Genomic DNA, 24,008 nt, shown 5'->3' with positions numbered 1-24,008 from the left:
AATATCACAACTCTTCATAAGTTATCGTGAGATACATGAAACATGTGGCAAGAGCTATGAGAGAAATTTCTGCAAAAAACTTCTGGACATAAAAAGATATGAAATAATTCACCTTTTTTTTGTGTACAAAATATATGCCAAATTTATGCCAATCAAAAGTTTGACTACACAAGCCACCTTTGATGCATTGAGCAAAAGTAATAAAAAAAAAAGTGTCTAATAAAGCACTAGAAGGTGTTAGTGAATCCAATGCAACTGGAGGCCAGAGTTATTCAATAAACTAATGTATGTATGAGGGGCAGCCGTGATCTTAGCTTTAATGCTACATGAAGATTAAACAGAATTTTGATAAGCCATGGATTTAAACCTTAAACCCAGATAATCAGATAAATTAAGATTAGATAAGATTTTAGACTTAAACTTTAATTCAGCTTTGGTTCTGGTTCCAAAAGTCACCAAATAAAACCCAAAAGGGCAAAGTGGACGCGCAAACTCCATAAATAATCTTTAAGTCACATCTGAACAGCGGTTTAATAACCACCCCAGGGAGACATGTTAAAAATGATGACAAAACCATATGAAGAGCACATGTGTGCCGAAACCACACACAAAATGACCAGAACACACTGATGATATGCAGACGTACAAAGAGTATAATAGGCTTCATTCATGAAACATGTTATATTCTGTGTATTCTGTATATACATTAATTTTATTATTAAATACTAGCCCTGAAATACTTAACACACTTCTTCTTAACACACTTAACTTCTTAAAAATTTGAAAGAGAAAAAAAAAGAAAAATCCTTCTTAATTGTTTTCACGCCACTCCTAAACTGCTCACTCACCACAGGTGTGGTCAAAGAGGCGTGGCCACTGAGGAAGGAGTTAGACACTGATAGGCTGAGACCAAGAGCAGGCTCCGCCTCCTCCACAAGCCCAGCAGGAGGAGGGAGAATTGAAAAAGAGGAAGAGGAGGATGAAGAAGGAGAGGTATAGGAGGCCTAGAGCACAAGACAGAAACATGGAACAGGAAGAAGAGAGACAGAGGAAAGAAAAGAAGAAGAAATCAGGTTAAAAAGAAAGAAAAGCAAAGAGAGTTATATTAACTCAGCTGGAAAAAAAGTAGAAGCTGGTTTAAAGGCAACATGTGTTTGTGTGTGTGTGTGTATATATATATATTTATTTTTATTTTTATTTTTTTTTTACAAAACAAAAAAACATTAATAAATAAGCTAAAGTAAACCTAAAAAGTAAAAGTATTGTATTTGATACCCAACAGTATGCAGATAAAAGACCATAGTATATAAAAACTTGATAATTTACAGCCGTGTAGAACTATTTTCCTTGGTACAAATATATGAATTATACAAGCTCATAGATATTGGTAAGAATTATTTTATTTATAATTATTATAGGCATAAATTAAAATACTCTGACGGTGAGACTTACTTGGTAACCACAGGTAAAACCATGCATGGCTACTCACTACCACTGTCAAATGATATTATGATATTATGAATCTATATGTTATATAATAAAAACGCCTAAACACAGGTAAAATCTATACACAAATCTTCACGAACAAACTGCCATAATCTCATAATTTCATAACATTGAATTATATTCCCCTACCTACCAAATAAATCTAATGCAATATAAATGACTATAACATAATAATTAATATAAAAATGCACATTTCTGCCCAAACCATGGTAAATACGGTCAGTGTTACTACAGTAAATTCATGGTAAATAAGGGTGGTGATTTGGGGCATTCTTCGTTCATGGCACTATGTTTCTCCTGATTCCCTCATCAGTCTTGTTGGGAATGTTGAGGCTGTTTCATCCGATTTAAAACTAGTTTAATCATCGAGTGATTTGTGGTTTGTACCAGAGGTGTGTGTCAAATGATAATGCTTCTCATTGGATGTCGCAGCGCTGTGTTTAATAATGGTGTCCGGGACCGGAAGTAAACGCAAAGAAAAAACGAAGCCGACTGATGCTCAAAAACAGCTCTTTAAGCGCTCCGACTGACCTGAGAAACGTTTTCCCAAAATTTGCAAAAACAGGGGGAGGGTGGCGGAGGCTGGATGGAGGTGATTTGGGGCCGGATTTGGCACACGGGTCGCCAATTGAATAGCCCTGCATTAGAGCATTAGTAGACTGTCTGCTTAAAATCTGATAACACTTTATTCTGATGCTCCCAGACAGACATTCTCCTGACTATGAGTAACTTTAAAGTACATGTCAACTTATTCTACTAACCCAAACCCTAACTACTAATACTCTAATGAGAGTTAGTTGACATGTAGTTACTTCTAGTTATTAGACTGTCTAAAGTGGAGCATTGAAATAAAGTGGCAGAAATACCCTACAGTTCCGGTTTGGTAAAGAATCTAATCTAATCTCTAACTCTTTTACAAAAACACTAAAAAAACATAGTTAATCCGTGTTTTCCACTTGACTTTACAGTGACCCTGACGTGTCCCACCAGACCAGTCACATGTGGCCTAATCTAAAGAACCTCAGTTTGACCTCTCACCTTTCAGAGCTTAACCTTTGACCCGCTCCATGCTCAATGCCCTCAGGCACAGGTCACTGATAACATGCGCCGGATGATAACTCACCAGTTGTCTCTGTTTGGGTGGCAGCGCTGGCGGCGGGACGGGTTCATGCACAGAGTCTGAGCTGCTGTAGGAGTCGTTGAAGCCGTACACCTCCTGAAAGCGCTTGTTCCTCCGCTGCTCGTAAATACTCTCGTTCTGCGGCATCTGATAGAAGACGGACGGCTGCGGCTCCGAATAATCCTCCACAAACTGCATGTACTGCAGAACTACAGACAAAAATACATAGTTGAACATACAAAAAAAAAAAAGAGGCATTTGCTTGGTTTTGAATTCTGTATACACTACCGTTCAGAAGATTAATTAATCATTTAAACAAGTCTCTTATGTTCACCAAGCCTGTATTTATTTAATCAAAAATACAGTAAAAACAGTAGTATTGTGAAATATTGTTACTATTTAAAGTAGTTTACTAGTTTACTCCAGTCTTCAGTGTCACATGATCCTTCAGAAATCATTCTAATATGATGATTTGATACTCAAGAAACATTTCTGATTATTATCAATGTAAAAAAAAAAAAAAAAAGCATCACAGTTTCCTTAAAAATATTAAGCAAGCAGCAATATTTTCAACATTGATAATAATAAGAAACATTATCGATAAACAAGCACCAACAATAATAACAATTGAGGACCAAATCAGAATATTAGAATGATTTCACATCATGTGACGATGCATAAAAATCCTAAAGGTCCTGAAAAAATTGGTTTCATTTTCAAAATATAATATCTTATGTATTTCATATGGGGTGAAATAAGACCCAGGCGTTATCCTGGATGATATTTCAAGAGATTCACTCTTAAAAATTTCTTCTGACTGCGAATTTATCACTTCAGTTTTTGTGCAGCTTTTCCTCTTACTCTGTTTGCCCTTCTTCTCTGGTAGCGGCGGCGGGCTGTCGGCGTCCGTATACTGTGAGAGTTCGTCTCCACCGTTGACCTGAGGAAGGGGCGACACCGGCGTCACCAGCGGGAACGGTGGCGTGGGCTGCTCCTCTTCTGATAGGTTATCGTAGTGCGATGGGAGGCGCTCGTAAAGAGGGTACGCTGATAAGATGGGTGCGGATCGTCGCTTCTTCTGGGGGAGGGCGGGTGGATGCACGCGATTGGTCTGTCCAGGTGTGAGGGGCGGAGTCCAGTAGTCCAGGGAAGCCTGATTGGTGACGGGAGCACTGAAACGCGGGTGGGTGGGCGGGGCTTGGGCGGGGCTTAATGACTGAGACTCCCCGTGGCATTCTGGGAGAGGGCTCAGACTGCTGCCAGTGCCGGTGGGAAACGGTAACGGGTCGGAGACGGACAGATCCTGATGTAGGAAGTCGTAATCAGGATCGTATCCCTCTATAGAAAAAAAGCAGAGGATCAAATCAAGGTAAGCTTACAAAAACCTTCAACTTTTACTCAAACATTCATAATAGTGAAGTCATTATTTATGTAGCTCTTTATACAATTCGGATTCACAATTATAAACAGGAAAATAACAAAATAAATGATGCAAACTTTCTGCTGTATAACAGCTCTAAAAACAGTGCCATTATTGACAGAGTTGATTCACTTAGTTCAATAACTTCATCAATTATGAAATGAGTTCAATTCAGCGATAAGTAGCGCTTCAGAATACAATAGTGATATTATTCAGCTATAGTCAGTTCAAATGTTGATTAATAACAGTGTCGATGTTGCAAAATTAGTCAATTATGAACACAAATTTGATTCAGCTATAAAGCAGCTCTACAGAAGACATTGAGCTCAATTCAGTTCAAGTTTTGTTCACATCTGATAGTGTCAAAATCTATGATATTAATGAATATTAAGTGTCTTTTAAACCCCAGGTAAGCAAGCCAAAGGTGACCGTGGCAAGGAACCCAAACTCCATCAGGTGACGGAAATGGAGGGAGAAACCAAACAGTGTAATAGTGTGTGTATACCTAGTGTGTGTATACCTAGTGTTTCACAGCTAGTGTTGCGAGAGCACTGCCCGCTGTCTCGCTCCAGTGAAGAGAGCTGCTCGTCGGACTTGCTGAGCTTTCCCATGCTGTTACAGGGAGAGAGACGAGGCGAATCCCCACCGTACGACTGGCTCCCGCCGGAGAAACGCCTCTGGAGGAGATCCACATCAAACTCCTGCTGCTTTAACCACACAACATGCAACCACATCATCATCATCACACTGATGTTGTACAGGAATCCTCTGGACTGTAAGCACTTCCAGTCATGTTACAATACACAATATAAAAATTAGCTTTATTTATATCAGTTTCCACTTTAATTGTATTTTTATTTATTTTGCAATCTCTTTTTATTTGATTTTTTATAAATTTTTTGTTTTTCAAATTATGCAAAAAATATTTTTAATTAATATAAAATTCTATATTTCTTATTTTTTTCTATATATTAATGCGGTCAAATCAATTAATTGCATCTAACATAAAAGTTATTTGTGTATATGTAAATACGTATGTGTGTGTGTGTGTGTGTGTGTGACTATGTATGTGTGTGAGTTTGTGTGTGTGTGTATATATATACACAAACTTTTATGCTAGATGTGATTAATCGATTTGACAGCACAAATATTTCTATATAGTTCTATATAGTTATTATTAGAATTTTAGTCATTTAAGTACTTCAGCTTAAACTTATTTCAGTTAATTCTCATTTAGTTTTAGTTTTTTTTATCAAATATTTATATTTTATTTTACCTTATTTCAATTAACAAAAATGCTTTCAATGGTTTCAGTTAACAATAAAAATACAGATTCAAACACCATTCAATATTACATACAATATCAAGGTTGTTACAAAAGGTCAAAGTTCAAAGGCCGTGATCAGGAGCCGTACCTGGTTTAGAGCTCCAGGAGGCAGGTTGAGACCACATGATCCTCGACTCATCGGCGCTACCACGGCAACACGCGTGGGGGAGGAGGCCGACTGTCGCTTCTTGGGAGGCAGAGCGGGCGGGCTATGGGCACAATATGCATAAATATGCAAATGAGTTCACAAGTATGAAACAAACAATGTAACAAGGTCAAAAGAAACGAGCACAGACAGTCTACACACAGTTAGCGAGGGTCTAGCCAGGAATTTAATTGGACACACTCACACATAACACACACATAAAAGTAGCACAGCAGTGGAATGTGTGGGCGGTGAGTTCGGATCTTGGGTTTCCCTGACAATTCTTCACTTCAATGAAGCTCTACCAGGTAACCATGGAAACATTAGAATAAACTAATCATAGAACACCCAGTGGGAAGGATTAGAGCGGGATGCATCTCTAGGCAAAAATCCTGAAGGAATGTGCACAGGATTCCATTTGGAATTTTTATTAAAATTTGGAACTATTTCATAAGATCCAAAAGGATTAAATTAGAATATTCTAAGAATCAAATCAGATCCTACAGGATTTTAGGAACACTTTCATCTCACTGAACATTTATCGGGTTTCATTTTATCTGAAAGATCCTGAAAACTCTCTTTTGATGCACTAAAGAAATATTCTTTTGAGAATTATGATATTCCTATTGGAAACTACACTGGAATGAAATTGGAGCAGAAACAATTTTCACTCAGAAATTGCTAGTAAATCAAACTAATAACAGAGAAAGTTATATTCCAATAATATTTGTTTTCTTTACAACTTCGAAATTATTTATTTCAAAATTATCCCCATTAGGATCCTTTAAGATTGACGGCAAATTATTTTAGAAATTCCATTCACATTCTTTTAGGATTTATAGACTATGCCTCATTGGTCAGCCATGCAATCAGGCTTTCCTCTGATTGGTCGTCACTCTGCTACGTGCAATCCAATTGGACGCACAATGCAACACAACCACATGCAGGTAAGGGCCACCGTCCAATCAGAGAGGCCGAGCGGTGTAACTGTGTGATGTCAAAATGCACACAGGAGTACACCATTGGCTAACGTACGTTTCCATCGCCGTGGCCCTCCGCTGCCCGGCAACAGGATCGGAGCACAACTGCATCCTGTTCCTGTCCCATGACAACCAATCGATCACAGAGTAAAGAGGAAGAAGATGAACAAACATTTCCAGTAAAAAAAAATAAAAAATGGATGAAAACCAGAAAATGCAGAAAGACAAAGATGATGTGTGATTGAAGGACACAAAGATGATGGAGAGAGAAACAGATACAGTGGTTGAAATGCTAAACAAACAAAGAGACATTAATTAGAACAGATGCCAGATTTAATTCAGGCTGAGAGAGACGGAAGTACAGTTCCTTCAATATCTTGAGCTGTGGGTTTAACAATGGCTGGTGTGATGTAAAATCTAGAGCGCAGGGCGGCTGATGGCCGATATCACGCTGTTATATATTAAAATACAGATATACTGACAAACACTTTGAATTTTTTTTCCACTTGATCAGGTATTTAATATTGGGTTTTCCACTAAAATATGAGCACAAAACACACATTTACAACGAGAAAGAGCCTAGGACAAAACATATTGCCAATTAAATGGGTTAAATTATTTGTTGACTATGCAAAATATTTTTATTATAAAGGTGGTTTATAAAAATGCTGATTGAGTTGTTTCTAAACGCAGAAAAAAACTAAATAAAGAAATATGGATTATCAGACATTTTAAAAAAAAGGCAATAAAATCCAGACTCAGTGATGCAAAATGAAATGTACTTTAAATATTAACATTAAATTAACATTTATTTACCTTATATTAACTGAAATCACATATAAAAATGACTTGAAATTGTGGTAATCATAAAATGCCTAAATATCAGCCCATTTATTAGTACATAATTTATTGGAAATGAGCATTTACACACATTTCCATTGCAAAACTTAGTAAGAATTAAATGTGACCTTAAGAAGTGTGATCTTTTGAATGAACTACAGCTTGTTTTCGTTGATGTTAAATTAAGTATGCCATGTACTCTGACTAAAGTCTATAGCTAACATGATCTCATACACCCTCCACACACACACACACACACACACCTCTTATCATCAAACGGCAAAAATAACTCACAACCATCTGTAATTCCCCTTCACAGAAAGTGTGTATGATACAGTTACTACTCGCATGTCTCTAATTACAGACAAAAAGTAAATGAAAAAACTTCTGCCTCGGAAGCCAAACGCCTTCGAGAGATGATGCCGTCACATGAGTGTGTGTGTGTGTGTGTGTATCGGATGTGTTTTCATTCAAATATATTTAGATACTTACTTGTGGAAGAAAGCAGGATTAAAAATGAACATGATGTAAATTACCATCACTAAATATACTACATACTGCAAATTATTCTGCTCACTGCACGCTAATATACTCCCTGAGGATACACACCTAAAGTATACTTGATGTTCGCCTCATCAATGCATCCTACACACAAGCGTATTTACCTTAATCTGTCGGCTGTAAAGGAAACAGTGAGGTATCAAATGATTTGAGACAGAACCAAAATGAAGGTCTGAGTTTGGAAGTCTAGCCTAACATTCACTATACTTGCAGTTTTCAGTTTGTATTCAGTGAATCCTACAATGCAACAGACTCAAGTCTTTGATTTCAAGCATGAAAAATTAACCCAGAATAATATCTTTTTAATATGTCTTTTAAAAATATGTTTTGAGAATCTATCAGTTTCTTTTTTTTTTCGTCTTCTGAAAGCACAAACAACAACTTCAGATTTCCAAGTCACGCTGTCATACCTGTGCTCTGCCAGTTTGAGTCCTGGTAGAGGAGGTTTGGGCGGAGCCTCTTCTTCAGACATGTCAGTCAAGCTGTCAGTGGGCGTGACAATGGGCGTGGTCTTACTCAGGATCGCCTTCTCTCGTTCAGTTAGAGGATTTTCACACACACTGAGAAAGAGAGAGAGAGAAACATTATTAAACAATCTCTATGCAAACCTGATAAATCCATATGGGCCTTTATGACTGTACCTCTCAGCTTTGGTCACAGGAGGCGCTGGTTTGTTGGGGGACGTTGGCGACGGTTGCTCATGTTTCTCTATTGTGAGTTTCACCAGCTCCTGTTACAAACGCACACACTCCAGTTATAAATATGCCAGTGTTGTTTTAACCTTGTCACAAACACACATCTCATCCCCTCACCTTCACACCATCCAGCACGCCTTTGATCACCGTGGTGACGGTTGCCACGGTGTCCTTGTCGTCGAGGTCGATGCCCTCCAGCATCACCTGGTCGGACCAACGAATGAGATTCGCCAAACTCTGATAGACGCGGTTATGACAGGAGGACATTGCCGAGCTGCGGAGAGATAAAGAGGGAGAATAATGGAGAGAGGCTGCATGCAAGCTGTAAAATCCATTCATACACCACTCTATTTAATATGGTACCTGAAGATATTTTAAAGATTACCACGGTATTACCATGGTACATGCTGAAAAACCATAGTTAGTGCTGGTCCTCTCACCTGTGCTGTACCCGAGCCTCTACCTGCATCAGAGGCAATATGGCCTCCAGAACTTTACTAGCTGAACCAGGAAGCATCTGGAGAACTTTTGTATCGACGCTCATCTTGTCCACAATCGTCTTGAAGTAACGCAGAGCGCTCACCACCTCCTTCTCCTGTTCCTCCAATCGACTCACCTTCTGTTAAAAGACATTCATATTATTTACAGAGGATGGAAAGTTGATATTTGCGATAATAGAGCGGCAACAGAGTTACAGTAGAGTTGAGATAGAGCAGTAGTGGAGTTATTCTGCAGCTAAAAAAGATGTGGAGATAATCTTTACAGAGATAGAGCTGCAGTAGAGCTACTCTAAAACTTATAGCATAGAGTTTATGTTCACTGAGAGCAGCACTAGAGTTGCTGTAGAGTTAGGGTATACAGTTAAAGTACTGATGTAGAAAGGCAGTAGTGTTACTGTAGAGATCTGAAGGTCTAAAAAGGTTTACTGCGGTAGAGCAGCAGTAGATTTACTGTAGAATTGAGCGTAGATTAATTAGGATGTAAAGTCGATGTTTGCAGTGACAGATTGGCAACAGAGTTACAATAGAGTTGAGATAGAGCAGCAGCAGAGTTATTCTACAGCTAAAAAGATGTGGAGATAATCTTTACAGAGATAGAGCTGCAGTAGCGCATAGAGTTAATGTTCACTGACAGCAACACTAGAGTTGCTGTAGAGTTAAGAGGGTGTACCGTTAATGTGCACTGATGCAGAAGGTTAGTAGAGTTAATGTAGAGATATGAGGGTGGAAAGTGAATGTTTACTGTGGTAGAGCAGCAGATTTACTGCAGAATTGAAAGTAGAGAGTTATTGTTCACTGATGTAGAGCGACCGTAGAGTTGCTGTAAAGTTGAGAGGCTTGAGTTTGGAGTAACTGTAGAGGTAAGAGGGTGGAAAGGTAATGTTTACTGTGGAGGAGCAGCAGTAGAGTAACTATAGAGTTAGTGGAAAGTTAATACTGACTACTGTAGAGTTATGGTAGAGTAACTCAAAAGGAAAGAGTAGAGTTGCTTTACCTTGTTGACGGGTTTCTCTGGAGTCTTCACTGCAGGCTCTGGCTGGAGCTGTTTGCTTTTCTTAGATGGAGTTCTTTTAATCTTCGGGGAATTAAATTTAATAAATTTCATCGTGAAAGAGGAGAGGTGAGACTTCTGGGATTCTGGAAAACAACAAAACACAGAAGGATAAATTCACAAGACAAAACAAAAATTTACATATCAAAAGGACACACAAAAAAGTGTTTGCATAAAAAATTAATAAAATTAAAAATCTGCCACAGACCAAAAAAAACCCCAGATGCTTTAGGAAATTCATTAAGGCTTTATCTTTGACAAACTGACTGTTTTGGTTATCAGAGAGATGACAGATACATTTAGAGAGACGATCTGTCACTGAAAAAGGAGGGTGGGATACTTACAACCAGCAATCAATGCAAGATCAGAGTCGTTTTATATAATAAGCACAATTCAACTATACAAATGAACACATACAAGCCGTGCTGGCGATAAACATCACCAAACAAACGTGCTCCCACAGGCAATTACATAAACTAGAATCCTCGTCTGTGGGGTTTTATCATAATTGGAATTTTATGGTCTGTAATTACAGAGAGAAAGAGAGAGATTCTGCGCGCGCACACACACACACAGCTATTTCTTAATTTATCATCCTGTTCAAAGTAATATCTGTTAAATAATACTCACATGCACAATTAGACAGAATGTAAACTGCACAGCTCATTCAGAAATCATTGCGATTGTGACATCACAACAACGAGGTCATTTACATAAATCTGCCCACATTTACACAACAATTACTCAATATTTAGGAACTTCAGCCCTCTCCACTACGGAAAGGTTACACAATAATAACATAGATCGTTTCTCAATAGAAATCTTAAAGGTACAGCAGCAAAACAGCCTTTTTAAAGATTTAAAGTGTGTGAATTCAGCATGAGTAGCATTACCAGACAAAACTGAGGAGTCAGAGAAGGTGGAATATGATCACGAAAAAAACAAACAATTATGACTGTTTCTGGTGCAGGAAACCTTATCTCAACCTTTTTGAGTTGTTTTAGCTTATTTTAATGCTTGTTTTGTTTTATTTTAAATGATCTTAAATGATCTTGAGGCCCCCGTGGAAGTGTGTTGTCCTGTTTGTTTAAGCCCCTTTCACACAGAGCGCTGATCCCAGAAAATTGCCAGAAAATTGCAGTGCCTTCTGTGTGAACACAAACACGTCCCGGGATTGATCCCAGGATGGGGACCTAGTAACATTACTGGGATCAGCCCCGGAACGCTCTCTGTGTGAACGAAAGGCAGGACCGATGCCGTAAGGGGTGTGTCGTAGTGACGACGCTGAAGCTGAGATCGTTCACCAGCTTAGTTGAACGGTACGCGATCCACTAGTTTATGATCGAATCAGAAAAAAAAAGGTTTCTCGAGAGCAATCGCAGATCATAAGCAACCTTAACATCAACATCCTGATGTCACGTATCTTTAAGGTGTGTGAATGCACGCATAGATTTCAGAAAATCACTGGCAGTGTGAATGAACCAAAATCAAACGATTATCAGTGTATTTTCCGGAATCTCTGAGTAAAAGTGTGTGTTTAAGAAGCGTGTACTTCGTTTGGACGGCCTGTAATCATACACACTCTCTCCAAACACATGGATGTACAGCTGACCTCTGACCCCTCATGAGAAAAAAAACTTTTTGGGTTACAAAAATGCAGGAAACTACATGTCATGTTTGTGTGTTTTGGTGTGCATGTTGACAGCCATTGTTGCAGAAAGGGACTCTGCCTTTTCCGTTCAGAGCGTGCTCAGAACAATGCCTTCTGGGTAAAACGGAAAAGTTGTATTGTAACTAACATGGGTGGAGCCATTATGCTCTAATACACACACATACAACACTTAATTAACCTCTCACACACGCATGCATGGTGGGCGTATTAAGGCCTGTAGGCTGAAAAGAACAGCAGTGGAGCGTGGGTAATGTAGTACTTTAAATGTAACCACCACTAAAATCCATACTACAGATCCATATCACACACCAGCACTCACCAATCAATCTCTGTGTAAGTGGCTGCATCATGCAAAGTTAATGCAGATTTGACTCAAGAAGACATCTAGCATTGTGCGATTTAAAGGTTGGCTTTACGTGCAGTGAAGAATAACTACTACCAGAATCGCACGCAGAATACAACCTACTATTTTTTTAAAGTAGTATGTAGTATGCATTGAATGCCCAGATGACTTGCTACATTTGACAAAATGTGCAGTTTGCAACCGCAACAGACTATGGGCCAGAGTTACTAAACGCAATTCCAAAACAGCGCCGATGGGAGTGGAAAGTTCTCCGCGTGATCTACTGACGACTCGAATGAACTGACGAACACGGATCATTTCCATAATGACCAACGCAATCTACCAAGAGCAGCACAAATTCGCGTCTGGTTAATGGCGCAAATACCAGTAAATTGACTAGCACAAACCTTACTAAATCACCTTACATGATTCATTTAACCCTCATCTTTGCCTCGGGTCATTTTGACCCGAAACTCATTTTTAAAACATTTACTGTTCATCGGAGTGGTCCAAGACCTTGGGACTTTTGTAGCACTTAAACCACGAATACACACACACACACACATTGTTTTATGCTATAAAATGTACTGGATTCTAGGAGTTTATGTGGTTGAAATTACAAAAAGTAACAAATATGTCCCTCGCGGGTCAATTTGACCCCCTTAGAAATGAATGGAATGCGAGGAATGCTTCAGTACACAGAAAAAGACAAAAACAACATTAAAAAAAAAAAAAGTTTTTGGTAAAGCTTTACCAAAATATTATTTTACATGTCTACACGTGTATCTGAATGCATACTGAAGGAACCGACTTTAGGACCCAGCAGAACAGCTCATGTTAAAATTTTTTTTTTATAATATATTGCTTATATTATATTATTTATTGATAAAATCTAGAAATTTAAATAAATATAAAATAAAAAAGTATTAAAAAAACAATCGCAAAAAAATTTAGCACAATTCTTTTTTAAAAAACATTATAAAAATGAATAAATAAATATAAATAAATAAAAATAAATATATAAATATATAAATAAATAAATATATAAAAATATATATATATATATAAATAAATAAATAAATAAATAAATAAATAAATATAATTTTAGGGCTTCGAGTCATTTAGACCTGCAAGGGAAAGATTTGTTACAGGATGCAAGAAGGGAAAGATGAAATTTTGTGTCTGAAAGAGAAACTCCTACAAATGGACAAGGCAAAAATAACTGTCCATGCCTTTTCAGATCTAATTTATCACTGTCTTTAGTAAATCCTGACAGTAACTGCAAAAGAGGGTTTGCACAGAAGCAAGCTGTCAGTAAATCTGGCCCTGTGTGGGATACCTCGTCCCATGATGAATGCAAAGTGCTCCACTTGACCTTCCATGTCCAGTGTGACTCATAAGTGGATCTGACTGCCAAAAGTTAAGATGTTTTTGACAAAACTGTTTTAAATATAACCTATTTCAGAGATTACAACTGGATACGCTCACCCAATTAGAAATGCAATGTCATGCAACAACAATGTTAGAAATGCTTATTGGTATATTAAGAGTTATTTCTTACAGTCCTAATTAGGACAGTTGGGCCTGGCGGGTAAGGAGTAAGATTTGGTTTCTAATGGTTGTATTACAAATTATCTATGCTTTTTGTCACTGTTTACACTCTTATTTGTGTTTATAATCAAAAAATAAAAAAACTGGAAGAAGAAGAAAAAAAAAGAAATGATTATTGGTGTATTCAGATAAAAGTTTCACGTACTATTAAAATACACATATATACACTGAAAAAGGAGAGTTGATCAAATAAAACAAACAATGATTAGTGTAAATCGTTCGTCAGAAAGCACTGGATCAACAAGACCCTCATTAACATGACTAATTACATTATGTTAAGTGTACAATTTTGGTTTGGTCAATTCATTATTATTTAAAACTGTTGCAAGTCTTTCACTGTCACTGTCTTCGCAGGCGATTAATGTCATCCAAATAATTGTGGTTCATTTAGTTCCCTTTTTTGTTCATGTCTCTTAACTTAAAGGTAGGGTAGGTAATCCTGTTCAGAAACACTTTTTTTTTATACTGGGTGAAATGGTCCTTCCATCCTGATAGTAGTCAATACATTATGTGTTTAGAAAAAGGAATGAAAAAAATCAGACCTCTGTAGCAGCTGCAGGACAGTAAAAACTCTGACCAATCACTGCCATTCGGTGCGAATGTAAAGAACCAATCAGATGCCTTCATGTCTCGTGCCCGAGCCCCACTGCGCGCGCTGCCCTGCGTGCACTCATCACATGTCACCGTTCCCGGAAATATTCAGCTCAAAGCACCTGCATATGCAGTCAGCGAAGGCAAACAAGGCAAAAACTACTTCCTCGGACCCTGCCCGCACTCTTGAACGACCTCCTCTGCTTCACCCTCGACCCCGGACCTGTCCTCGAACCGACGATGCGGTACTTGTCTCCGGACTCGGAGTGTACGTTAGTCTTCATTAGAGTCAACAATGTTTTCATCATGGAAACTCTTACATGCAAAACACCGTATATGTTATGAATCTTACACGAAATTCATCTTCATCACAGTGTAACTGATGGTAATGGAAAAACGTGTATCAATGCAACCTGTTTTTAGTTTTGCCTTATAAATATAGCTCGTTACCGAATCAAACTTTACCATTATCGATATGCTAGCTTGATAGTGAGTACTAAAATAAATCTTATTTGTTTATATTCATAGTGATAAAGTTAGGTATTTTATTACATGTGATTCTGACATGATGTCACTGTATGTACTGCGCTCCTCTCCACTCGTCTCAGGTAATAAATGCGTCTTGTTCCAGCCTGAGCGTTTGGCGTCGCGCGTTCATGTGTTTTGGGGGCGTGGCTTTGGAAGGAGCTCAGAAGGGAGGGGGTGGAGTGAATGGAAATAATGAGCTGTGTTTATTGCAGATTAAAAGGTCTACAGTCACTCGATTTTTATATTTTCTTTTTCAGAGTACTTACATTTTAATTATGTATTGGTATATAAAGACAGTTTAAACAAATTTGGAATGTTTTTTTTTTTTTTTTTAAATGATTACCTACCCTACCTTTAATCTTAAGTAAACATTCGCATAAAACACACAGAACTTGAAAGAAATCACATTTTATTGAATGTTTCCTTAAGGCTTTGTAAGCAAGAACTGCACAGGGATTGAATGACATAATATTTTAAATATTTAAAACCAGAATTTGAAGAGCACGAATATTCGTGTTTAGCCCATTAAGGAGCAATGGCAATAGGCCTGAAATGCATTATGGGTAACCCTGATGCTGTGCTTCAAGTCTGAGTAAATTATGATGTCAATCAAATTCCACTTAAATTCAGAACATTTCTACACACAGGCTAATGTACTTCTCTGAAAGATCAACTATAGCACACTTCCCTCCCTCGCTCCCTCGCTCTCTCTCCGCCTGAGGGAGTGTTTTCACTGTCTTTAATGGAATGCTGATAATATAGATTGACGGAAAAACAGAGAGGGAGGCATCAGATATTATTAGCTGGTCTAACTACAGCCTTCAAACCATGTCCATTATAGACTAATGAACAACACACGTGTGTGTCTGAACACAAGCGCAGTTGCTAGAAAAATGAATTCAGGAATAGGAAGCCCCGGTCAAATCCTGCATCATTTCCCGACCAGTGACCCCATCATCACAGAGACTGCGTTCCCCAACCTCCGGTTCAAGGTCTGCTTCAGCACGAAAGCACACACATACAAACATACAATTACTCCTAACTCATGTCACCTGTAGGTCACAGCCACCACTTCCTGCTCTGGCCTCAGTCCTACCCATCAACTTCCTGTCTGGCTCTAGTGTACAGGAGCACTTCCTGTGCTGCCCATCCTCTTTACAACAAAGAGCGCTGACCTCTGGAACACTGAGTCATGGGTATAACACACACACACACACACACACACACACACACACGTTTACTTAGCTATCTAAATGAGGACATTCCATAGACGTAATGGTTTTTATACTGTACAAACTGTATATTGTTTCCCCTTACACTAACCCTATCCATCACAGAAAACCTTCTGCATAAATAAAAAAAACTGTAATCCCTTTATTTTTATACCAGATTTACAAACGAGGACGTCCCTAAAGATTTTGGTCACTTCTGGCTAAAAGTTTGTCCCCAAAATATAGTTAAGTAGGTACACACACACACACACACACACACACACACACACACACACACACACACACACACACACACACACACACACACACACACACACACACACACACACACACACACACACACACACACACACACACACAAACACACAAAGTGCTACATTTTGCTATTTAAACTACAAAATACAAACACTTGCTATTTTTTACATATAACAATCAGAAATATTAGGAAAGTATTAATATACAATTTAGAGCAGATACTCTGTTTTCTAACAAAGCCAAATTATAAGTCTTAATGTAGTAGTAATATTTAAGTTTATTGCCTTTACAGCTTTCACAGGCTATTTCATGGTAGATACAGATTCAACATTAAATAAATAAATAAATACACATATTTAATAAAATTCACCTTAGTAAAATAAATATCTATAACTCTATAAAATATTCCTTATTTGTACATGTGATAAAAATTGTAAAAGTTTTTTTGGGTCCATCTTACAAAACAAGGATTACCTGATTATAATTGGCATCTCTTAAAGTAGAATACAAACACAATAAAAATACAAAAACTAATACTATATGAAAACTAAGTAAAAAAATATATGATCTGTTTAAATTATCATCAATCTAGTAACACTTTACAACTAGGTCTCATTCGTTTAGTATAATTAATGCAACGATGAGCAATACATTTAAAGCATTTATTAATAACATTCCATTAATAATTTATTAGTTAATGTTAATTAATAAATTTAAAAAAGTTCTGGGTCAATCTTACAAAAAAGTTTTCCTGATAAAAATAAATAAATAAATCGTTGTTTCTTAAACTATAATACAAATACAAGAAAAATACAAAACCTAGTAACAAACCAAATAATGATATTAAAAGAATAGAATAACAATTAAATTAAAATCTACAAAAACTACAGGTTAATAATAATAACTAACAATAAAAAAGCAAATTTTAACTCATTTATGAATGGTCACAAGCATATCGTCTCCTTCCTAAAATAATTACCCATGTAATTTTTTCAGGTTTCTCAGAAAACACAAAAAACCGAACCATTAATTGAAAAATGACTCAGGCAATTATTTTAGGAAGCTGACGATATTTTGAATTCATAATATTTATACAATTCTGATTCAAAAATAAAACACGAAAAGCTCAAATTTCACATGATTCTGCCTTTTGTTTTAAAAAACATTACAGCACAATCGATGCCTGGTCTGTGATAGACAAACAGGAATTATTTTATTGAAATTGTTTTTTTACATGCACGAAGTTTCTTTGTTTTATGAGAACACAAAAAGTGCATTTCATCCAGATGTCTGATTTAGTTGATATGATACTGACAGGTAAAATACAGTCACTTTGTGTCCCTCAAACACATCATGCACAAGAATGTACATCTTAGGCTATAATCTGGTTAACAGGCTCTTGTGAGAGCGAGCGTCTCAATCTCGACATGAATCTACCCACACAAATCACACGGCAGGAAACGCTGTCATAAAAGAGGTGTGGAGGAACAGGTGCATGAGGAGGAAGAGGAGGAGGAGGAGGAGGAGAACTGGGTTACTGGAGCAGACGTGAAGCGGACAGACTTACTCAAGTGAAAAACACGATGACAGCAGACAGAATGGAGATGAGTTATCTGGACACACTTACTAACAGGATTTGTGTGTACAGGTTATGGATTCAGGAATTCTGTGTAGTTTTCATGTGACTAATGCAAACACATTCTCCTACATTAATCATCATTCACGACTCTATGGATAAAATCAAGTCCCGCACGTTTGTTCTTGTTAGAGAAGACGATATACATCACAACAGGGAAGAAATGAATCACAACTTCCGTTTCATGCCAAGTTAATTAGAACAGTAACATCAATACCCATAATTTTTCCCCCAAAAAAGCTGTATTTATCCATATCGCTCAGCCCAAACACCGATGATTAAATACACCGGCGTCATCCTCTGATCTACAGTTCCACATTCCATCAAACACACGCTGTAGTCCTGATCTATTTCTGCCCTTCTGCTTTACGCAATATCACACACACACACACACACAGTGACTCTGTTGCCACGGTGACATAAGCAAAGTGACACATGTGATTGACGTGTGTCAGCTGAAATTAGCTTCTGTTCTTCCGTCTACAACGCGAAACAAATACTATACAAACAACTCTTAAAGGGATAGTTCACCCAAAAACGGAAATTTCACCCTTGTGTTGTTCCAAACCTGTATGAGTTTCTTTCTTCTTCTTCTGAACACAAAAGTAGATATTTGGAAGAATGTCGGTAACCAGACAGTTGATGGACCCCATTGACTTTCATACTGTAGAATTTTTTTTTTTCCCAACTATGGAAGTCAATGGCTACCATCAACTGTCTGGTTACTGACATTCTTCCAAATATCTACTTTTGTGTTCAACAGAGGGGCGAGTAAATGTTGAGGGAATTTTCCTTTTTGGGTGAACTATTCCTTTAAAGGGATATTTCACTGCTGGAAAGAGGAATGTGTATTTAAATTGGGTCATTTATGTAGTAGAAATGTGAAATTACTTTAGAAGTTGGTGCCTTCTAGACTGAGAAAAGCCAGAAAATGTATTTTTGGCTCATTTGGATGAAAGACTACAACTCCCAGAATGCACTTGCTTCGCTGCCCTACGAGGCCACGCCCAAGCCACGCCTACCGGTTACAGAGGGCAGTATCGGGAGAAATGATACAGCTAGGCTACTAGTCGACTTGAAACTGAAAAGATAATGTTTTATGGTGAGATCCCCCTATGGGCGGGTTGAACACATGCGGGACGAGCTCCTCCTACTGGCTGGAGTCTCTCGTCTCTGGACAAAAATGACGCAAAATGACGATTTTTACGTCATCTGAGTTTTTTTTCCAGACACACAATACAGAAATCTCACGTCTCAGGGGGACATGAGGGAGGGAAGCATCTTCCGCATCATCATCCCGCAAAATACTACCAGGTTTCTACTGATACTGATGCTAATCAGTGAAGTATCCCTTTAAAGGGTCACATTCTACACATTAAAACTATTTTTTATTCATTGTCCACTTTAAATGTTAACATGTTAGTTAATTAAAATACAATTACTCATTGCTCTTTCATGTTAGCTTACACAGTGTATTAACTAATGCTAACAGATACAGTTTATTAACATTTGATTAAAAGAATATAGGCCTATATATGTAAATGTTGAAAATAACATTAACCAAGATAAATAAATGCTGTAGAAATATTGTTCATTGATAGTTCATATTAACTGATGTAATATACTAATGTTAACAAATGAAACCCCACTGTTGCCTAAATGTTACTGTTTTAGACATATTCTCAAGACAATCCCTGTAAAACAATGTGCAACATCTTTGGACACCCACACTCATGTCTCTGTTCATCCATGCAATACATCTCAATACATTATGAGCAAATTCTGTTTGTCAAGATGTTTTGGAAATATCAAATAAACCCAAAACCTGAAGGGAACAAAATAATTAAGGAGCTTTCCCAAACTACAGTGCAGTCTTCAGGGTTTCTGAGACGTTAGTGACTTCGAGACAGTCAAAGTGTCAGGTAAACAGATTATTGCCAGAAGACAGACTGTACGTCAGGACAACTGATGATGTTTTAATACTTTCTGTTTGGTAAACAGAGCATTACGCAGCCTGAGAGCGAGCGACTGCACAGCAAGAGGAGAAACGCATGGAGATTATCATTTCCGGATGCAAAACACTTGTTATCCTTCACTCGCTATCTCTCTCTCTCTCACACACACACACACACACACGCTCACGGCCTTCCTCAGAGAGTCTCATCCTGCTCTCAACTCTCTCTGTCTGGCCTTGGATGATGTCTAACAGAATTTCCAAGAGTATTTCTCACCCCATTTATTCTCTCCAAAATAATTTAAAAAAATTATATAACCTCAATAAAGAGTCCTCTGCCTTGAACCAAATCAACCAGCATTACTCAAACATCATCATGAAATCAAATTACTTTCTCGATTACATTTGTAAACATTATTCCAAATAAACACAAAGTTTGTCTTCGTAATGTTTTATCAAACAACTTAATTTTCAGCTGACATCACCAAGTCCACTTACTTTTTAACCCCTCTTAGACTCAATTCGCCCACTTTTTATGATCCAATTATTGGATAAACTCAAGTTCTTACATTTTTTCCTGTTTTACTTGGAATTACATTAGAATTACATTAGAATTACATTGGAATTACATTGGAATTACAGGCTTAATCGTCTTTTATGAGGGAATGAATGAACTACTAACTCAGTTTTGTCTAATGTATTTTCTTATTTTTTCCAAATGTTCTTCTCCCATATTCTATTGTGCTAAGATTCACATTTCTACTTCTGAAACCCCAGTGGCGAGCTCCATTTCAGCATGAAAACTGGCACACTGAAACTACAGGGCAAAACAATCATGTATCTTCTCCTCTAAATCAGACAGGATGCTTTGATAGCACAATTTGAACCCAGATGTTTGGCTTGAGTTACACAGAACCCGAACGCAGACGGTTTAATGTGATCTGAGGTTCTGCCATCAGCACTGAATGTCCTATTTTGGACTTACGGGCCTTGAATAGATGCTGGCACAGCAAAGAGCAAACATTCAAGTGCATGTTTCAGTGATAAAGTAGAAAGTTAAATACAATGTTTCTGATACAGGTATCAAAAGAGTGCAGAACTATTTGCAAAAACGAGCATTTCCCTCTTTGAAGACTCTCTCGTCAATCCACGGCTCTAAATCCGAAGTGTCCCAAACAAATTAGTCAAAATGACCATCTCTCTCATTCATGTCCTGAAAGACTCTCTCTCTGCATCTCTTTTTCTGGACGCAGATCTTTGGGTTGGATCCACCCAGAGTTTGACTGGATCAAATGAGCACTTAGACAAAAGCCACACAACTGGAACGGGAAGGAATGTCCCTGGAATTTCAAATCAGAAGCTTCTGTATTCCCAGAAATACTTTCTTTGTTGGAGAAGAACTTGCGTGCACTTTTTGTTTTTTTTAAGAAGGCAATTAATGCATCAATGTAACACTAACAAAAATGAACCATGGTTATCATCCTGTAACACAATATATAAAAGTATGAAAGCATTGCAGTCTGATACCATAATACAAGTAAGGAATTAAGCAAAAATTCCAGAACACCTAAAGAATATGTAAATTGACTTTGAAGAACGTCCAAAATCCACTAGCGTAAACTGACAGAAATAGAGGAGAACATTTGTATCCTTCAAAGTCTAAAATCCAATATCACAATACGAGTCATGGACACCAAAGTACAACATGAACTGCAATAAGGATGTGTGCACTTTATGACTAGAATTAAATGAAAACTCAAAAGATCAACGTTACACTTTATAAGCGACCAAATACAAAGTTCATCCTGCCCTGATATTATATATTACTCCTGTTACATCACACTCAGAAAACAAAGTTCAACATAATCTCTAACAATGACCTTGATGAATCCAAAACCTTTGTATACATGCTTTCAGCGCATCTGTTCTCACCTGTGTCTGGCTCTCCGCTATTAAAATATTCCGTCTCCTCTAGAAGAGGTTGGGATCTCCGACTGGTATTCCCCATGTAGAACCCCGGGCAAATTCTGGTTATCGAAATGAAGAACTAGTTTAGAAACCCAAATAGACTTCTTTCAATCTCATTCACCTCAAACAGGGATCTCTGGAGGTGATACTGGACATTTTCTTCAATCCCACAAAAAAAAAAAGCCTGTTGTCCAACAGGTCACTGGTAGAAGTCAGGAATAAGCATCCAGAACCGGAGACCTCGCTCAGTTAGTCACCCTCAGTCAAATCCCATGACCCAGCCTGACTCAGACTTCAAACTGAGTGGAATCTAAAAATAAACTCCAACAGAACTGCAGAGAACTTCCAGAGTCCGTCGTCTCAGTGTTCCGCGTGTGTCGGATGATGTCGGAATGCCAAAACATCCCGATTCCAAAAGAAACCTTGGAGCAATGACGGTCAAAATCCGCACAGATGAAAAACTGTCTGACATGTGAGAAATGATCGATTGAGCCCACGGCATGGAAAACTGTGCACACGCAAACTAAATCACACCGATCCGGGAAAAGAAAAAAAACGGTCAATACATTTTAAACCTCCATTATGCAGTTTTGAGCAGCAGACAGATTAGATAATACAGCTCAAATCAGAGCAGAGCGCTTGAAATTCTCAATCTCACATCCATCCATTCCCTACTTTATTCCCACAAAGCCCTGCAAGTCCACATATACACGCCTGCTTCTCTCAAACACACACACACACATGGCGCAAGTACCATCTAATTACTGAAGCTCAGGATAGTACGAGCATGTTTTTCATTCTAGTAATCTACTGTGCTCATTTCTCTAAAAAAACCATAATTACAGTTTTGGAACCAAAAACAAGTAGCCAGAGACGACTCTAAATAATTCTGCACTTATTCTGGCCAATCAAAGGCCAAAACGCTCCCGACAACCAATCAGAACGCACCACACTCAATCAGGAATTAGGAACTAAAGCCAAAGAAAGCCTATCAAGTTATTAGATTCATTTAAAAGTCATTTTATTTTTAGATCAGCACGAGTAAAGATTGCATCATCACATTAAATACTTTTTAATCTTTTACTTCTCTACAAAACCCTGATTAGAATGAAGACTTTGAAGCATGTTATATCACCAAATAGACTGTGATTCACCAGTATCGTTGCTAAACGTTCTTGTAAGCAGTTGTAAGTGATGAAATTATGCAAATGGACGTTCGCAGCTGGACAACTCCATTAAAACTTGATTTAGACCAAATCACAAGTAGATTTAGACTGATTTGGAAATTGTTTGACTTTACAATAATCACTTAATTTATACACATATTGAAAATAGCTATACAAATAAAGTGACTTACTTTTATATTTGGGATGCACCGATATATAAAAAGCAATGCACTATTGGCCAATTGTTCTAAAACAGCCAATGATCGGGGCAGGGATGTGCCGATATGAAAATTTTGGCCAATAGCGATAATTCCTTATATTTGAAATATAACCGATATATTGGAGGATAACCGATATATTGGCCGATAAATCTAAATCTAAAGTTTTTATATAATTTTTGAGAGCCTGATTACAAAAACAAAAGTCTCACCATTAAAATTCATGTCCCAAGCACACAATTATAATGTTCTCATTATAATTTTATGTAGCCTATTTGACAGATTTGCACTGCACATGTTGCACTGAACTGTATCTTCCTTTTTTGAAGTGATTCCAATCATATTTCAAGCCCATAACGGGCTTCATATTATATATTCAAAACCATAACGGCGAACAGTGCGCATCTATAGTGTCTCAGCTGAAGGAAATAATCCATTAATTATCTAGCCTGGGAAAACCCAGACAACTTCCGGCAAATTTAGATTTGCTCTGCAAGTAGTCTGGCAAAGAGCTCATTCAAGCCCATTTCTAATCCCTCGAAATCGCGGCACCAATCAGAAACGTTGGGGCGGGCTTTACACGATGACGATCGCTCTGATTGGTTTTAGGTCTATCCAATTGCGCCCAGAGGCATTTGAGCGACGTCCGTTGGTGAAGCGCACCAACTTTTAAATGCATATTAAAATTG

General features: G+C 37.7%; 1 protein-coding gene and 1 long non-coding RNA gene across 13 annotated transcripts in view; one reads left to right on the top strand and one right to left on the bottom strand.

Annotated features, from left to right (window-relative positions):
- Nucleotides 1-24,008, bottom strand: part of rapgef1b (Rap guanine nucleotide exchange factor (GEF) 1b) — a 44,996-nt gene that overhangs the window by 14,739 nt on the left and 6,249 nt on the right. Inside the window, exons 1-12 of one of the 12 annotated variants that reach the window (XM_082141563.1) lie at nucleotides 21,900-23,664; nucleotides 10,089-10,231; nucleotides 9,035-9,213; nucleotides 8,712-8,868; nucleotides 8,541-8,629; nucleotides 8,310-8,459; nucleotides 6,554-6,616; nucleotides 5,462-5,582; nucleotides 4,567-4,753; nucleotides 3,488-3,964; nucleotides 2,630-2,835; nucleotides 849-1,004 (exon numbers count right to left, since the gene is read on the bottom strand). In XM_082141563.1, the coding sequence (XP_081997689.1) occupies nucleotides 849-1,004; nucleotides 2,630-2,835; nucleotides 3,488-3,964; nucleotides 4,567-4,753; nucleotides 5,462-5,582; nucleotides 6,554-6,616; nucleotides 8,310-8,459; nucleotides 8,541-8,629; nucleotides 8,712-8,868; nucleotides 9,035-9,213; nucleotides 10,089-10,231; nucleotides 21,900-21,975 (2,004 nt within the window). In that variant the 5' untranslated portion in view covers nucleotides 21,976-23,664. Of the gene's footprint in view, nucleotides 1-848; nucleotides 1,005-2,629; nucleotides 2,836-3,487; nucleotides 3,965-4,566; nucleotides 4,754-5,461; nucleotides 5,583-6,553; nucleotides 6,617-8,309; nucleotides 8,460-8,540; nucleotides 8,630-8,711; nucleotides 8,869-9,034; nucleotides 9,214-10,088; nucleotides 10,232-21,899; nucleotides 23,665-24,008 lie in introns of those variants that run through there. The other 11 variants (XM_082141567.1, XM_082141568.1, XM_082141570.1 and 8 more) reach the window with 11 other exon arrangements.
- LOC309478239 lies at nucleotides 13,278-16,492 on the top strand. Its single transcript, XR_014198895.1, has 2 exons — nucleotides 13,278-14,200; nucleotides 15,256-16,492. It is a non-coding gene; the product is annotated as an uncharacterized lncRNA (long non-coding RNA).

Source organism: Leuciscus leuciscus (assembly GCF_965113295.1).
Source record: "Leuciscus leuciscus genome assembly, chromosome: 16".
In the NCBI taxonomy this organism is placed as follows: Eukaryota; Metazoa; Chordata; class Actinopteri; order Cypriniformes; family Leuciscidae; genus Leuciscus; species Leuciscus leuciscus.
This window is presented reverse-complemented; position numbering and strand designations above follow the sequence as displayed.